At 41.0% G+C, this 16,153-nt stretch overlaps 1 protein-coding gene across 1 annotated transcript in view; it reads right to left on the minus strand.

The window, feature by feature from the left end:
- The window catches only part of oca2 (oculocutaneous albinism II), a 151,012-nt gene that overhangs the window by 108,544 nt on the left and 26,315 nt on the right, over positions 1 to 16,153 (minus strand). Inside the window, 5 exon segments of the mRNA XM_062038403.1 lie at positions 2,376 to 2,529; positions 13,157 to 13,239; positions 13,315 to 13,472; positions 13,574 to 13,646; positions 14,736 to 14,793. Coding sequence (XP_061894387.1) covers positions 2,376 to 2,529; positions 13,157 to 13,239; positions 13,315 to 13,472; positions 13,574 to 13,646; positions 14,736 to 14,793 — 526 coding nt within the window.

Below are 16,153 nucleotides of genomic sequence, written 5' to 3' on the forward strand. Positions count from 1 at the left end.
CAAATCAGTAAAATATGTTAGACTGCAAAAAAAAAAAAAGTTTGTCTTCTTGTCTCTTATGCAAAATTCCAAAAAATTTACAGTTCGGCCTTAAATGACATTAAAAAAAAATGGGCTCCAGCAAAATGGTCACCAGTCTGGCTGGGGCTATTATTAACAACTTCATCAATTTTTAATAAAAAGTTCTGGTTAGTGTTGTCCGGTACCAAAATGTATTTCAATACTTTTCGATACTTTTGTAAATAAAGGGGACCACAACAAATGGCATTATTGGCTTTATTTTAACAAAAAATCTTACGGTACATTAAACATATGTTTATTATTGCAATCGAAGAACATTTTAGACCTTAAATAAAATAGTGAAAATACTAGACAACTTGTCTTTTAGTAGTAAGTAAGCAAACAAAGGCTCATAACTAGTCTGCTGACATATGCTGTGACATATTGTGCCATTTATCATTTTATTACTTTGTCAACATTATGAGGAACAAGCTGTAAAAATGGATTATTAATCCACTTGTTAATTTACTGTTAATATCTGCTTATTTTCTGTTTCAACATGTTCTATCTACACTTCTGTTAAAATGTAATAATCACTTATTCTTCTCTTCTTTGATACTTTACATTAGGTTTGGATGATACCACAAATTTAAGTATCGATCCGATACCAAGTAGTTACAGGATCATACATTGGTCATATTCAAAGGAAAAAAATATTTTGTGACGATAAAAAATATCTATGTAATCATTAGCGCTGTGAATCTTTGGGTGTCCCACGATTCGATTCAATATCAATTCTTGGGGTAACGATTCGATTCAAAATCTTTTTTTTTTTTTCAATTCAACACGATTCTCGATTCAAAAACGATTTTTTTCCCGATTCAAAAGGATTGTCTATTCATTCAATACATAGATTTCAGCAGGATCTACTCCAGTCTGCTGACATGCAAGCAGAGTAGTAGATTCTTGTAAAAAGCTTTTATAATTGTAAAGGACAATGTTTTATCAACTGATTGCAATAATGTAAATTTGTTTTAACTATTAAATGAACCAAAAATATGACTTATTTTATCTTTGTGAAAATATTGGACACAGTGTGTTGTCAAGCTTATGAGATGCGATGCAAGTGTAAGCCACTCTGACACTATTGTTCTTTTTTTTTAAATTTATAAATGTCTAATGATAATGTCAATGAGGGATTTTTAATCACTGCTATGTTGAAATTGTTACTAATATTGATACTGTTGTTGATAATATTCATTTTTGTTTCACTACTTTTGGTTTGTTCTGTGTGGTGTTTGTGTCTCCTCTCAGTTGCTCTGTTTATTGCAGTTCTGAGTGTTGCTGGGTCGGGTTTGCTTTTGGAATTGGATTGCATTGTTATGGTATTGCTGTGTATTGTTTTGTTGGATTGATAAATTCCAAAAAAAAAAAAAAAAAAAAATTTAAATAAAAAAATTTAAATAATTTAAAAAAATAATTAAAAAAAATAATTAGAATCGATTCTGAATCGCACAACGTGAGAATCGCGATTCGAATTCGAATCGATTTTTTCCCACACCCCTAGTAATCATAGTATCGGCTAGATACGCTCTTGTACTTGGTATCATTACAGTGGATGTCAGGTGTAGATCCACCCATGGCATTTGTTTACATTCAGGAACGGCGTCATTAGCGGTGACGCCGGAGAGCTACGGTGTGTAGTGAAGCATGTTTAGCTATTCCTCGTCCTGCAGGGATGATACTTGTAAGAAACCTACTTTATTTGTCACCATTGAGGCGAGGATTAGTCATTTAGAAGTAGCGAAAACACTGCCGACTGCTGATGGATGTTAGCTGCTAGCTAGCTAGCCATGTCTTAAAGCACCTCTTCCTGTGGGCGTTTTATCATCAGTTTTTAGGCCAAAATGCGTCCGTTCTCCCTTTTCTGTCTACAGACCTTGTCTGCTTGTAAGTACTCCGTGGTTTGCGCTGCCAAACATGCTCCACTGCTCATAAAACCAGCAATGTCATGACATGACAACGTGCCGTCATGCCCGTTAAAAACAAAAAGAGTATAGTACTGTTTTTGATTCATTAGTAGCGTGATACTATACTAGTACCGGTATACGGTACAACCCTAGTTCTGGTTTTCATATTTGTATATATTGTATCTTCTGATATAGTTATGTTGTAGTTGTTTGTCATTTTTTCTACAAAAGACAATACAGATTAAAAAAAAAGGTCAATACCGATATACTTTGAATATCAAATATCAGCGTCAATAACCGGTCGATCTCTGATGAATACCAACAAACTCCATTAGTAAGTCACTGTCTTACCAAGCTTTAAAACACTTTGCAGAGCGACTTGTGGAGAACTGACAGTAAACACACCTCAAATATAATGAGAATATAGACGCCGGTCAGGATGATTCCAGCGATGGCCACCTGAGTCTCCACGTTGACGTACAGCGACTGGTGGTTCATGGAAAGCGGCACCACCTTGCTGTCCGTCAAGAAGGCCTGGATGGTGATGACGATGGGGTCGCTGCGTGGGGACAAGAAAGAGATGGGCTTCTAAAAGTGTTCATCCTTGCTAGTAAAAACATTTAACCTCTTGAGACACCTGCATTTATAAATTATATTTTATATTAAACTTGTATTTGCACGTATGTGTGCAGTCGCGCGAGCTGGATCTGTGCAGTGGTCTCTTGATTGCGCAATCTGAGTAGCGACCACACCGCTGTTTCCAGAGTTCAATTGCGTTCGCGTGGTTTTCATCACCACTATACAGCAATACTGATGACATAGAACACATATTGTAGTTTATCCAGAATAACAACATTTTTCTGATTGCGCCCCAATCTTTTGACACAATTTGGCAAGCTTTCACTCGACAAAACTACCGTGCAACAAAATTCATTGGATTTGGTTTTCTACACCAAAATTAATCTATTTATTCTTCTTCTTCTTCTCCAGATTTTGACGCGCTCTACCGTCCACATTTTTCATCCGATTCAAACCGTTCCAACTTCAAACTGCTCAGCCTATTCGGGAATCGCGGGCTTTCCCTTGACAAATTCCATATAGTACGAAAGCTTTTTTTGACACCGAGTTACTAAATTCTTTGCGTTTCAATTTGGGAATTTTTTTTTTTTTTTTTTACATCAAATTATGGTGACAATTTCATTGAATACAAATTCATGAGCAAAATTTGTGTGTTTAAAAATCCATCCATCCATCCATCTTCTTCCGCTTATCCGAGGTCGGGTCGCGGGGGCAGCAGCCTAAGCAGGGAAGCCCAGACCTTCCTCTCCCCAGCCACTTCGTCCAGCTCTTCCCGGGGGATCCCGAGGCGTTCCCAGGCCAGCCGGGAGACATAGTCTTCCCAACGTGTCCTGGGTCTTCCCCGTGGCCTCCTACCGGTCGGACGTGCCCTAAACACCTCCCAAGGGAGGCGTTCGGGTGGCATCCTGACCAGATGCCCGAACCACCTCATCTGGCTCCTCTCGATGTGGAGGAGCAGTGGCTTTACTTTGAGCTCCCCCCGGATGGCAGAGCTTCTCACCCTATCTCTAAGGGAGAGCCCCGACACCCGGCGGAGGAAACTCATTTTGGCCGCTTGTACCCGTGATCTTGTCCTTTCGGTCATAACCCAAAGCTCATGACCATAGGTGAGGATGGGAACGTAGATCGACCGGTAAATTGAGAGCGTTGCCTTCCGGCTCAGCTCCTTCTTCACCACAACGGATCGATACAGCGTCCGCATTACTGAAGACGCCGCACCGATCCGCCTGTCGATCTCACGATCCACTTTTCCCTCATTCGTGAACAAGACTCTGAGGTACTTGAACTCCTCCACTTGGGACAGGGTCTCCTCCCCAACCCGGAGATGGCACTCCACCCTTTTCCGGGCGAGAACCGTGGACTCGGACTTGGAGGTGCTGATTCTCATCCCAGTCGCTTCACACTCGGCTGCGAACCGATCCAGTGAGAGCTGAAGATCCTGGCCAGATGAAGCCATCAGGACCACATCATCTGCAAAAAGCAGAGACCTAATCCTGCAGCCACCAAACCGGATCCCCTCAACGCCTTGACTGCGCCTAGAAATTCTGTCCATAAAAGTTATGAACAGAATCGGTGACAAAGGGCAGCCTTGGCGGAGTCAAATCCACTCCAATCCAATCCAAATCCAGTTTGGTAAAATACACTGTGTAAAAATTCAGTGTCTACAAATACAGTGCGGGAATATTCCTATGGCTTCAAAACTCAAGACTCACTTCTGGTTGATCTGTGTCACGTGACTGAAATCTTAACACCTCATTGGCTGTTTATGGGACAGACTCTATCTTGATATACCGGAAATGACTCTTGAGCTTTGAAACAACAATTTCTGCATAACATTTTTTTGACACAAATTTTTTTTCCGACACTGAATTTTTATACACTGAATTTAAAAAACACCGTATGCATATATTGGCTGGTTCTGAGACAGGATCAATTGCTTCGGTCTTAATTTATCTGAAGAAAGTGTCGGATTTTGACGCAACAAATATTTATCCACTGAATTTTTTTACGCTAATTTTGTATACACTGATTTTTTTACACACTGAATTTTTATAAACTGATTTTTTTTCACTGAATTTCTATCCATCCATTTTCTACCGCTTGTCCTTTTTGGGGACGCTGGAGCCTATCTCAGCTGCATTCGGGCGGAAGGCGGGGTACACCCTGGACAAGTCGCCACCTCATCACAGGGCCAACACAGATAGACAGACAACATTCACACTCACATTCACACACTAGGGACCATTTAGTGTTGCCAATCAACCTATCCCCAGGTGCATGTCTTTGGAGGTGGGAGGAAGCCGGAGTACCGGGAGGGAACCCACGCAGTCACGGGGAGAACATGCAAACTCCACACAGAAAGATCCCGAGCCCAGGATTGAACCCAGGACTACTCAGGACCTTCGTATTGTGAGGCACATGCACTAAAATACATTAAAGGCCTACTGAAAGCCACTACTACCGACCACGCAGTCTGATAGTTTTTATATCAATGATGAAATCTTAACATTGCAACACATGCCAATACGGCCGGGTTAGATTAGTAAAGTGCAATTTTAAATTTCCCGCAAAATATCCTGCTGAAAACGTCTCGGTATGATGACGCCTGCGCGTGACGTCACGGATTGTAGAGGACATTTTGGGACACCATTGTGGCCAGCTATTAAGTCGTCTGTTTTCATCGCAAAATTCCACAGTATTCTGGACATCTGTGTTGGTGAATCTTTTGCAATTTGTTCAATGAACAATGGAGACAGCAAAGAAGAAAGCTGTAGGTGGGAAGCGGTGTATTAGCGGCCGGCTGCAGCGACACAAACACAGCCGATGTTTCATTGTTTACATTCCCGAAATATGACAGTCAAGCTTTCCCATTGGCCTGTGGAGAACTGGGACAACAGAGACTCTTACCAGGAGGACTTTGAGTTGGATACGCAGACGTGCTACCGTGAGTACGCAGCTGCGGCTTCCAAACATTTGATCGCTTGCCCGTACGTGCGTGCCGCTATGTGCATGTCACGTACGTAACTTTGGGGACTTTGGGGAAATATATGTGCTGCATGAACTTTGGGGAGGTGAACGGTACTTTGGGCTGTGGGATTGAGTGTGTTGTGCGGGTGTTTGATTTGTATTGGCGGGTTATATGGACGGGAGGGGGGAGGGGTTTGTTATGCGGGATTAATTTGTGGCATATTAAATATAAGCCTGGTTGTGTTGTGGCTAATAGAGTATATATATGTCTTGTGTTTATTTACTGTTGTAGTCATTCCCAGCTGAATATCAGGTCCCACCCGCCTCTCACAGCATCTTCCCTATCTGAATCGCTTCCACTGCTCTCTAGTCCTTCACTCTCACTTTCCTCATCCACGAATCTTTCATCCTCGCTCAAATTAATGGGGAAATTGTCGCTTTCTCGGTCCGAATCGCTCTCGCTGCTGGTGGCCATGATTGTAAACAATGTGCAGATGTGAGGAGCTCCACAACCTGTGACGTCACGCTACTTCCAGTACAGGCAAGGCTTTTTTATCAGCGACCAAAAGTTGCGAACTTTATCGTCGATGTTCTCTACTAAATCCTTTCAGCAAAAATATGGCAATATCGCGAAATGATCAAGTATGACACATAGAATGGACCTGCTATCCCCGTTTGAATAAGAAAATCGCATTTCAGTAGGCCTTTAAACACTGTCAACACACTGACATTTTTAAAACACACACATTTTGCTTTCATCATATTTTGATGTAAAAAAAAATTTACTTCACAAAATTTGAACGCAAATTAAAGCAGCGGTGGTTCCGATGACCTGACCCAACACCAAAAATTTTGGGAGCCCCAGAAGATAACGTTTTTCGCCATACCTGACGCGCCTGCAAAATATGGAGACTTTTCCTGCATGTTAACGGCCTCAAAAAGGCCTCCAAACGTAATGAAGAATAAACACAGCAATTATTAACCATGTGTGTTTTGTAGCGAATCATTGGAGCAATGTGTGGCGCCAAACCACGCCCACATCTTATGGTGTAGGCAAAATTGGTTTGCAATTTATCATCACTCACTTCTATGTGTAGTATCTGTAATTTTAACTGCGAGTCATTTGGTCAAAGTCCCTAGGAAAAGTTTGTTAAAGTACAACCCCTTTTTTTGCCGAAAAATGGCCAAAAACAATCGAAGCAAAATTTGGTGCCCTACCACTTACACATCTCATAGCGTAAAAAAAATGTGTCGGCAAATTATCATCGCTTAAATGTGTAGTATCGGTAATTTTAAATGTGACTCATTTGGTCAAAGTCCCTAGGAAGAGTTCGTTAAAGTACGACCCATTTTTTTTGCTGCAAAATGGCCAAAAACCATCGGGGCAAAGTTTGGCGCCATGCCACTCCCACATCTCATGGCGTAAGAAAAATGTGTTCGCATTTTATCATCGCCTATATGTGTAGTATCTGTAATTTTAACTGTGACTCTTTTGGTTAAAGTAAGTCCCTAGGAGGAGGAGTTAAAGTACAACCCCATTTTTCCCCCCAAAAATGGCCAAAAACCATCGGAGCAAAGTTTGGTGCAATGCCACGCCCACAACTTATGGCATAAGAAAAATGTGTTCACAATTTATCATCGCCTATATGTGTAGTATCTGTAATTTTAACTGTGACTCATTTGGTCAAAGTCCCTAGGAGGAGTTTGTAAAAGTACGACCCCTTTTTTCGCCGAAAAATGGCCAAAAACAATCGGTTCAAAGCTTGGCGCCATACCACGCCCACATCTCATGGCGTATGACGAATTTGTTTGCAATTTATCATCGCGTATAAGTGTAGTGTCTGTAATTTTAACTGTGACTCATTTGATTTGGTCAAAGTCCATAGGAGGGGTTTGGTAAAGTGCAACACCTTTTTTTCGCCGCAAAATGGCCAAAAACCGTTGTTGCAAAGTTTGGTGCCATACCACACTCCCACATATCATGGCGTAAGAAAAATTTGTTTTTAATTTATCATCGCCTATATGTGTATTATCTGAAATTTTAACCGAAACTCCTTTAGTCAAACTCCCTAGGAGGAGTTTGTTTAAGTACAACCCCTTTTTTTGTCAAAAAATGGGCAAAAGCCATCAGAGCAAAGTTTGACGCCATACCACGCCCACATCTCATGGCGTATGAAAAATGTGTTCACAATTTATCATCACTTATAAGTGTACTATCGGTAATTTTAATTGCGACTTATTTGGTCAAAGTCCGTAGGAAAAGTTTGTAAAATTACGACCCTTTTTTTTGGCCGAAAAATGGCCAAAAGCCATCGTAGCATAGTTTGGCGCCATGCCACACCCACATCTCATGGCGTAAGAAAAATGTGTTCACAATTTATCATCGCCTATATATGCAATATATCTGAAATTTTACCCGTGACTCCTTTGGTCAAAGTCCTGACGGGGGAGGAGTTAAAGTATGACCCCTTTTTTTTGTCGAAAAATGACCAAAAACCATCAAAGCAATGTTTGGTGCCATGCCACACCCACATCTTATGGTGTAGGAAGAATTTGTTCCCAATTTATCATCGCCTATATGTGTAGTATCTGTCATTTTAACTGTGACTCACTCATTTGGTCAAAGTCCCGAGGAGGAGTTCGTAAAAGTACGACCCCTTTTTTCGCGGAAAAATGGCCAAAAACAATCGAAGCAAAATTTGGCGCCATACCACGCCCACATCTCACGGCGTATGACAAATTTGTTTGCAATTTATCATTGCTTATATGTGTATTATCTGTAATTTTAACCGTGTCTCCTTTGGTCAAAGTCCCAAGGAGGAGTTCAAAGTATGAGCCCTTTTTTTTGTCGAGAAATGGCAAAAAAACATCATAGCAAAGTTTGGTGCCATGCCACACCCACATCTTATAGTGTAGGAAGAATTTATTCACAATTTATCATTGGCTATATGCATACTTGCCAACCTTGAGACCTCCGATACAGGGAGGTGGGGTGTGGGGGGTGTGGAGGGGGCATGGTTGGGGGAGGAGGCGTGGTTGGGGGCGTGGTTAATAGGGGAGTATATTTACAGCTAGAATTCACCAACTCAAGTATTTCATATATATATATATATATATATATATATATATATATATATATATATATATATATATATATATATATATATATATATATATATATATATATATATATATATATATGAAATACTTGACTTTCAGTGAATTCTAGCTATATATATATTTATTTTATTATACATATAAATAAAATAAATACTTGAATGAGTGAATGAGTATATAATTTCGGCCACCGTGTTCAATGGAGAAGTCTGTTCTACAAAATGTCCAGGCAACATACACCTTCCCCTTCGAACTGTCCTGGATGAACTGAAATTCTTGTTTCCATTCGTTTTGGAACTTGCAAGCGTATTTCTTCATCTTGCTCGTCGACGGCGTCGCCAATGTCTGTAACTTCCTCGTTCTCCTGCTTCGTCTCCTTGTTGTGTGCGCAGTTGTGCACTCTACTCTCTAAAAGCCGTAGATGTTATGACGTCATTGGGCAGGCAAGCTGTTTATATTGTGGGAAAGCGAACGTGAGAACAGGCTGTCCCCACTCAGGTCCGCATTGAGCTGGAGGGGGAGTGGCCTCCAGCTCCGGCTGAATACCGGGAGTTTGTCTGGAGAAAATTTCTGCCGGGAGGTTATCGGTAGAGGCGGTGAATACCGGGAGTCTCCTGCTAAAAACGGGAGGGTTGGCAAGTATGGCTATATGTGTATTATGTGTCATTTTTACCGCGACTCATTTGGTCAAAGTCCCTAAGAGTTTGTAAAAGTACGACCCCTTTTTTTGCTGCAAAATGGCCAAAGAACCATCTGAGCAAAGTTTGCCGCCATACCACACCCACATCTCATGGCGTAAGAAAAAATTGTTCACAATTCATCATTTGCCTATATGTGTATTATCTGTCATTTTAACCGTGACTCCTTTGGTCAAAGTCCCGAAGGGAAGGAGTTAAAGTACGACCCCTTTTTTTTGCCGAAAAATGGCCAAAAGCCATCGGAGCAAGATTTGGCGCCATGCCACTCTCATATCTCATGGCGTATAACAAAATTGTCCGCAATTTATCATCGCTTATATGTTTAGTATCTGTCATTTTAACCGCGACTCATTTGGTCAAAGTCCCTAGGAAGGGTTTGTGAAAGTACGACCCCTTTTTTCCGCCGAAAAATGGAAGATGAAAACTAAGATGGCCGACTTTCTTTTTGTTTTCAGGTATGGGTTCCTGAGACTTTTACGTGCGTCCCGTCATGATAGACGTCTCCTGCGATTTTCGAGTCGATACACGAAACTAGGGCTGCAACTAACGATTAATTTGATAATCGATGAATTTGTCGATTGTTACTTCGATTAATCGATTAATAATCAGATAAAAGAGACAAACTACATTTCTATCCTTTCCAGTATTTTATTGAAAAAAAACAGCATACTGGCACCATACTAATTTGGATTATTGTTTCTAAGCTGTTTGTAAATGTTGCAGTTTATAAATAAAGGTTGTTGTTTTTTTTAAAAACACATTTTTTTATTTAAAAAAAACAAAACAAAAAAACTGCGAATGCGCATAGCATAGATCCAACGAATCGATGACTAAATTAATCGGCAACTATTTTAATAATCGATTTTAATCTATTTTAATCGATTAGTTGTTGCAGCCCTACACGAAACTGGAAGGAGGGTCTAATTTTTGCTCATTTTAAAGGTGGTGCTAGAGATCCAGTTTTGAAATTTCATTTTCCGGGACCCCCAATATACACTATATTGCCAAAAGTATTTGGCCACCCATCCAAATGATGAGAATCAGGTGTCCTAATCACTTGGCCCGGCCACAGGTGTATAACATCAAGCACTTAGGCATGGAGACTGTTTCTACAAACATTTGTGAAAGAATGGGCCGCTCTCAGTGATTTCCAGCCTGGAACTGTCATAGGATGCCACATGTGCAACAAATCCAGTCGTGAAATTTCCCCGCTCCTAAATATTCTGGGTTTGGAGGTTGCCAGGAGAACGGTACATTTCGAACTGCATTGTGCCGAGTGTGAAATTTGGTGGAGGAGGAATTATGGCGTGGGGTTGTTTTTCAGGAGTTGGGCTTGGCCCCATTAGTTCCAGTGAAAGGAACTTTGAATGCTCCAGGATACCAAAACATTTTGGGCAATTCCATGCTCCCAACCTTGTGGGAGCAGTTTGGAGCGGGCCCCTTCCTCTTCCAACATGACTGTGCACCAGTGCACAAAGCAAGGTCCATAAAGTCTGGTGTGGATGAACTTGACTGGCCTGCACAGAGTCCTGACCTGAACCCTATAGAACAGTGGTCCCCAACCTTTTTGTAGCTGCGGACCGGTCAACGCTTGAAAATTTGTCCCACGGACCGGGGGGGGGGGGGTTATTTATTTATTTTTATTTTTATTTTCATAAAGAAATACAATCATGTGTGCTTACGGACTGCATCCCTGCAGACTGCATTGATCCATATTGATATATATAATCCATATATTATGTTTTTTTTGTTGATTTAAAAAAATTTAAAAAAGAAAGCCTTTTTATTTTTATTTTTTTTATTAAATTTTTTTATTTTATTTCTTGTGCGGCCCGGTACCAATCGGTCCGCGGTCCGGTGGTTGGGGACCACTGCTATAGAACACCTGAGCCAGGCCTTCTCCACCAACATCAGTGTGTGACCTCACCAATGCGCTTTTGGATGAATGGTGGAAAATTCCTATAAACACATTCCGCAACCTTGTGGACAGCCTTCCCAGAAGAGTTGAAGCTGTAATAGCTGCAAAAGGTGGACCGGCATCAAATTGAACCCTATGGGTTAGGAATAGGATGGCACTTCAAGTTCATATGTGAGTCAAGGCAGGTGGCCAAATACTTCTGGTGTATAACATTTTTGGCCATGCCTGGCGCGCCCGCAAAATACGGGGATTTTTCGCCCATTTCCGGGGCCTCAAATTTACAAACCCCGTTTCCGTATGAGTTGGGAAGTTGTGTTAGATGTAATTATAAATGGAATACAATGATTTGCAAATCCTTTTCAACCCATATTCAGTTGAATATGCTACAAAGACAACATATTTGATGTTCAAACTGATAAACATTTTTTTTTTGCAAAGAATCATTAACTTTAGAATTTGATGCCAGCAACACGTGACAAAGAAGTTGGGAAAGGTGGCAATAAATACTGATAAAGTTGAGGAATGCTCATCAAACACTTATTTGGAACATCCCACAGGTGAACAGTCAAATTGGGAACAGGTGGGTGCCATGATTGGGTATAAAAGTAGATTCCATGAAATGCTCAGTCATTCACAAACAAGGATGGGGCGAGGGTCACCACTTTGTCAACAAATGCGTGAGCAAATTGTTGAACAGTTTAAGAAAAACCTTTCTCAACCAGCTATTGCAAGGAATTTAGGGATTTCACCATCTACGCTCCGTAATATCATCAAAGGGTTCAGAGAATCTGGAGAAATCACTGCACGTGAGCAGCTAAGCCCGTGACCTTCCATCCCTCAGGCTGTACTGCATCAACAAGCGACATCAGTGTGTAAAGGATATCACCACATGGGCTCAGGAACACTTCAGAAACCCACTGTCAGTAACTACAGTTGGTCGCTACATCTGTAAGTGCAAGTTAAAACTCTCCTATGCAAGGCGAAAACCGTTTATCAACAACACCCAGAATCGCCGTCGGCTTCGCTGGGCCAGAGCTCATCTAAAATGGACTGATACAAAGTGGAAAAGTGTTCTGTGGTCTGACGAGTCCACATTTCAAATTGTTTTTGGAAACTGTGGACGTCGTGTCCTCAGGAACAAAGAGGAAAAGAACCATCCGGACTGTTGAAGGCGCAAAGTGTAAAAGCCAGCATGTGTGATGGTATGGGGGTGTATTAGTGCCCAAGACATGGGTAACTTACACATCTGTGAAGGCACCATTAATGCTGAAAGGTACATACAGGTTTTGGAGCAACATATGTTGCCATCCAAGCAACGTTACCATGGACGCCCCTGCTTATTTCAGCAAGACAATGCCAAGCCACGTGTTACATCAACGTGGCTTCATAGTAAAAGAGTGCGGGTACTAGACTGCCCTGCCTGTAGTCCAGACCTGTCTCCCATTGAAAATGTGTGGTGCATTATGAAGCCTAAAATAGCACAAGGGAGACCCCCGGACTGTTGAACAACTTAAGCTGTACATCAAGCAAGAATGGGAAAGAATTCCACCTGAGAAGCTTCAAAAATGTGTCTCCTCAGTTCCCAAACGTTTACGGAGTGTTGTTAAAAGGAAAGGCCATGTAACACAGTGGTGAACATGCCCTTTCCCAACTACTTTGGCACGTGTTGCAGCCATGAAATTCTAAAAAAAAAAAAAAAAAGTTTATGAGTTTGAACATCAAATATGTTGTCTTTGTAGCGCATTCAATTGAATATGGCTTGAAAAGGATTTGCAAATCATTGTATTCCGTTTATATTTACGTCTAACACAATTTCCCAACTCATATGGAAACGTGGTTTGTAGAAGGAAAAACAGCAATTTCAATGACATTGTTGTTGATTTTATTCAATGCTATAGTCTGCATACCTGCTGAGCATCTCAAAGGTTCTGGTCAGCACCACCTGGTCACTCTGCTCACTGTTCAGAGGAATAGTCCAGTTGTAAGCCACCTGCGCACAAACAACAAGAACCCGTAAACAAGGACACAAAACCCCCAAGCGCTCCTTTTACGTTGCAGACGTCACCTGCAGAGTCCTCCTCCTCCGCTGGCCGGGCGGATCGGTCTGCTCCACCTGCACCAGGATGTACTCCTGGTTGGCGAGGTCCACCATCCCTCCGGCGAAAGGTCCTCCCACTTGCAGCTTCAGCAGAGCGTTGTCCCGGAAATCTGTCAGATTCATCGCTGTGCGGCGCGTTAAGAGAATATCTCTTGTGGAAGGTAGGGAATGTTTGTTTGGGATTTCACAATTTATTTGGCGGTGAAGATCGCGTTCAAGAGGATACAGAAGCTGTCGGCGGAAGTCACGGCCAGCATCCTATGAGGGTTGTCTCGATCTGGATACATGCTGAAGAACAGCTGGAAACACAATACATTTGTTTTACATGTTTTTGTGCATATTTTCTTTATTTGTTTTCCATAATTAGCTTCTTTCAGCTTGTTTTTGTCTTCAGCTTGTTGTGTTGGAAACATAACAAAGCTCATGATTAGCTCTAGAGATGTCCGATAATATCGGCAGTCCGATATTATCGGACTGCCGATATTATCGGCCGATAAATGCTTTAAAATGTAATATCGGAAATTATCGGTATCGGTTTCAAAAAGTAAAATTTATGACTTTTTAAAACGCCGCTCTACGGAGTCTCCCAGTCATACTTGCAAACCCTCCCGAATTTCAGTGCCCCTCCCGAAAATCTCCCGGGGCAACCATTCTCCCCGAATTTCTCACGATTTCCACCCAGACAACCAAAATTGGGGGCGTGCCTTACAGGCACTGCCTTTGCGTGCCGGCCCAATCACATAATATCTACGGCTTTCCACAGAAGTGAATGCAACGCATACTTGTTCAACAGCCATACAGGTCACACTGAGGGTGGGCGTATAAACAACTTTAACACTGTTACAAATATGCGCCACACTGTGAACCCACACCAAACAAGAATGACAAACACATTTCGGGAGAACATCCGCACCGTGACACAACATAAACACAACGGAACAAATACCCAGAACCCCTTGCAGCACTAACTCTTCCGGGACGCTACAATATACACCCCCCTCAACCCCGCCCACCTCAACCTCCTCATGCTCTCTCAGAGAGAGCATGTCCCAAATTCCAAGCTGCTGTTTTGAGGCATGTTGAAAAAAATAATGCACTTTGTGACTTCAATAATAAATATGGCAGTGCCATGTTGGCATTTTTTTCCTTAACTTGAGTTGATTTATTTTGGAAAACCTTGTTACATTGTTTAATGCATCCAGCAGGGCATCACAACAAAATTCGGCATAATAATGTGTTAATTCCACGACTGTATATATCGGTATCGGTTGATATCGGAATCGGTTATTAAGAGTTGGACAATATCGGAATATCGGCAAAAAAGCCATTATCGGACATCTCTGATTACCGGTAGCTCGTATTTATTTGCACACATTAGTGATACTTACACTGCACAGGACCACAATAGTGAAGATTGTGGCCACTTTGGAGACTTTGAAGCAGTATCTGCAACCACAACAAATATCATATTACGTACCAGAAAATGCAATTTTGCAAAAAAATGTATGTGAATGAAGTGAATGAAAGAAATGCTGACTAAAGATAGCGTCAAGCATCAAAACATTCGACTCTTGGGTACATGTCTGCAAGATTTGCACTAAAAAAATCGAGCATATTAACTTTAGCGCGCTAAAAGTTAGCATGACAAAATATTTGACTGTAAGGTGTACACCTGCAACATGAGCTATAAAGCTGGCATGCCAACATTATCATGCTAACAGTTAGCATACGTTAAGGAACTAAGTATTTGACTCTAAGGTGTATGCCAGCAAAATTAGCTCAGACCAAGATCACCCCGTTAAATAGCATGCTATGGTTAGCATGCGTCAAGGAACAAAACATACCACTCTTAAGTGTACAAAATATCTTCAAAATTAGCACAAAAAAGCTAGCATTGTAACGTTAAAGCATGCTCACGTCAACATGCGTCAAGGAACAAAATATATGACTATTGGGTGTATCGCTGCAAAATCAGAAAAAAAAACAAGCATACTAACAAAAAGTTGAAAAAATAACAACATATTTGACTCTGAGATGTAAATCTGCTAAATTAGCTAAAAAGCCAGCATGCTAACTGTTAACGTGCGTGAAGTAACAAAATATATGACTCTGAGGTGTATACCTGCAACATGAGCTAAAAAAGCTAGCCTTCCACTATTAGCATGCTAACAGTTAACATGATGAAGTAATTACATATTTGAATCTGAAGTGCATATCTACAAAATTTGCTAACGAGCTGGCATGCCAACATTAGCATGTTAACATGCTAACATTTAGCAAAGGTTAACAAACTAAATATTTGACTCTAAGGTGTATACCAAAATTGGCTAAAATGCTAGCATGTGCAAACATTAACATGCGTCATGGAACAAAATATATGACTATACAAGCAAAATTGAAAAAAAAAAACTAGCATGCTGACAAAAAGTTGGCATACGTAAAATACCAAAATATTTGACTCTGAGATGTAAACCTGCTAAATTAGCCAGAAAAGCTAGCACGCTAACAGATAACGTGTGAAGTAACAAAATATATGAGTCTGAGGTGTATACCTGCAACATGAGCTAAAAAAGCTAGCCTTCCAATATTAGCATGCTAACAGTTAGCATGATGAAGTAATTACATATTTGAATCTGAAGTGCAAAATTTGCTAACAAGCTGGCATGCCAACATTAGCATACGTTAACGAACTAAATATTTGACTATACCAAAATTGGCTAAAATGCTAGCATGTGCAAACATTAACATGCGTCATATATGACTATTAGGTGTATACGAGCAAAATTTAAAAAAAAAATGTTTTAAA

The sequence above is a fragment of the Entelurus aequoreus genome, linkage group LG27, assembly GCF_033978785.1.
Source record: "Entelurus aequoreus isolate RoL-2023_Sb linkage group LG27, RoL_Eaeq_v1.1, whole genome shotgun sequence".
Lineage (NCBI taxonomy): Eukaryota > Metazoa > Chordata > Actinopteri > Syngnathiformes > Syngnathidae > Entelurus > Entelurus aequoreus.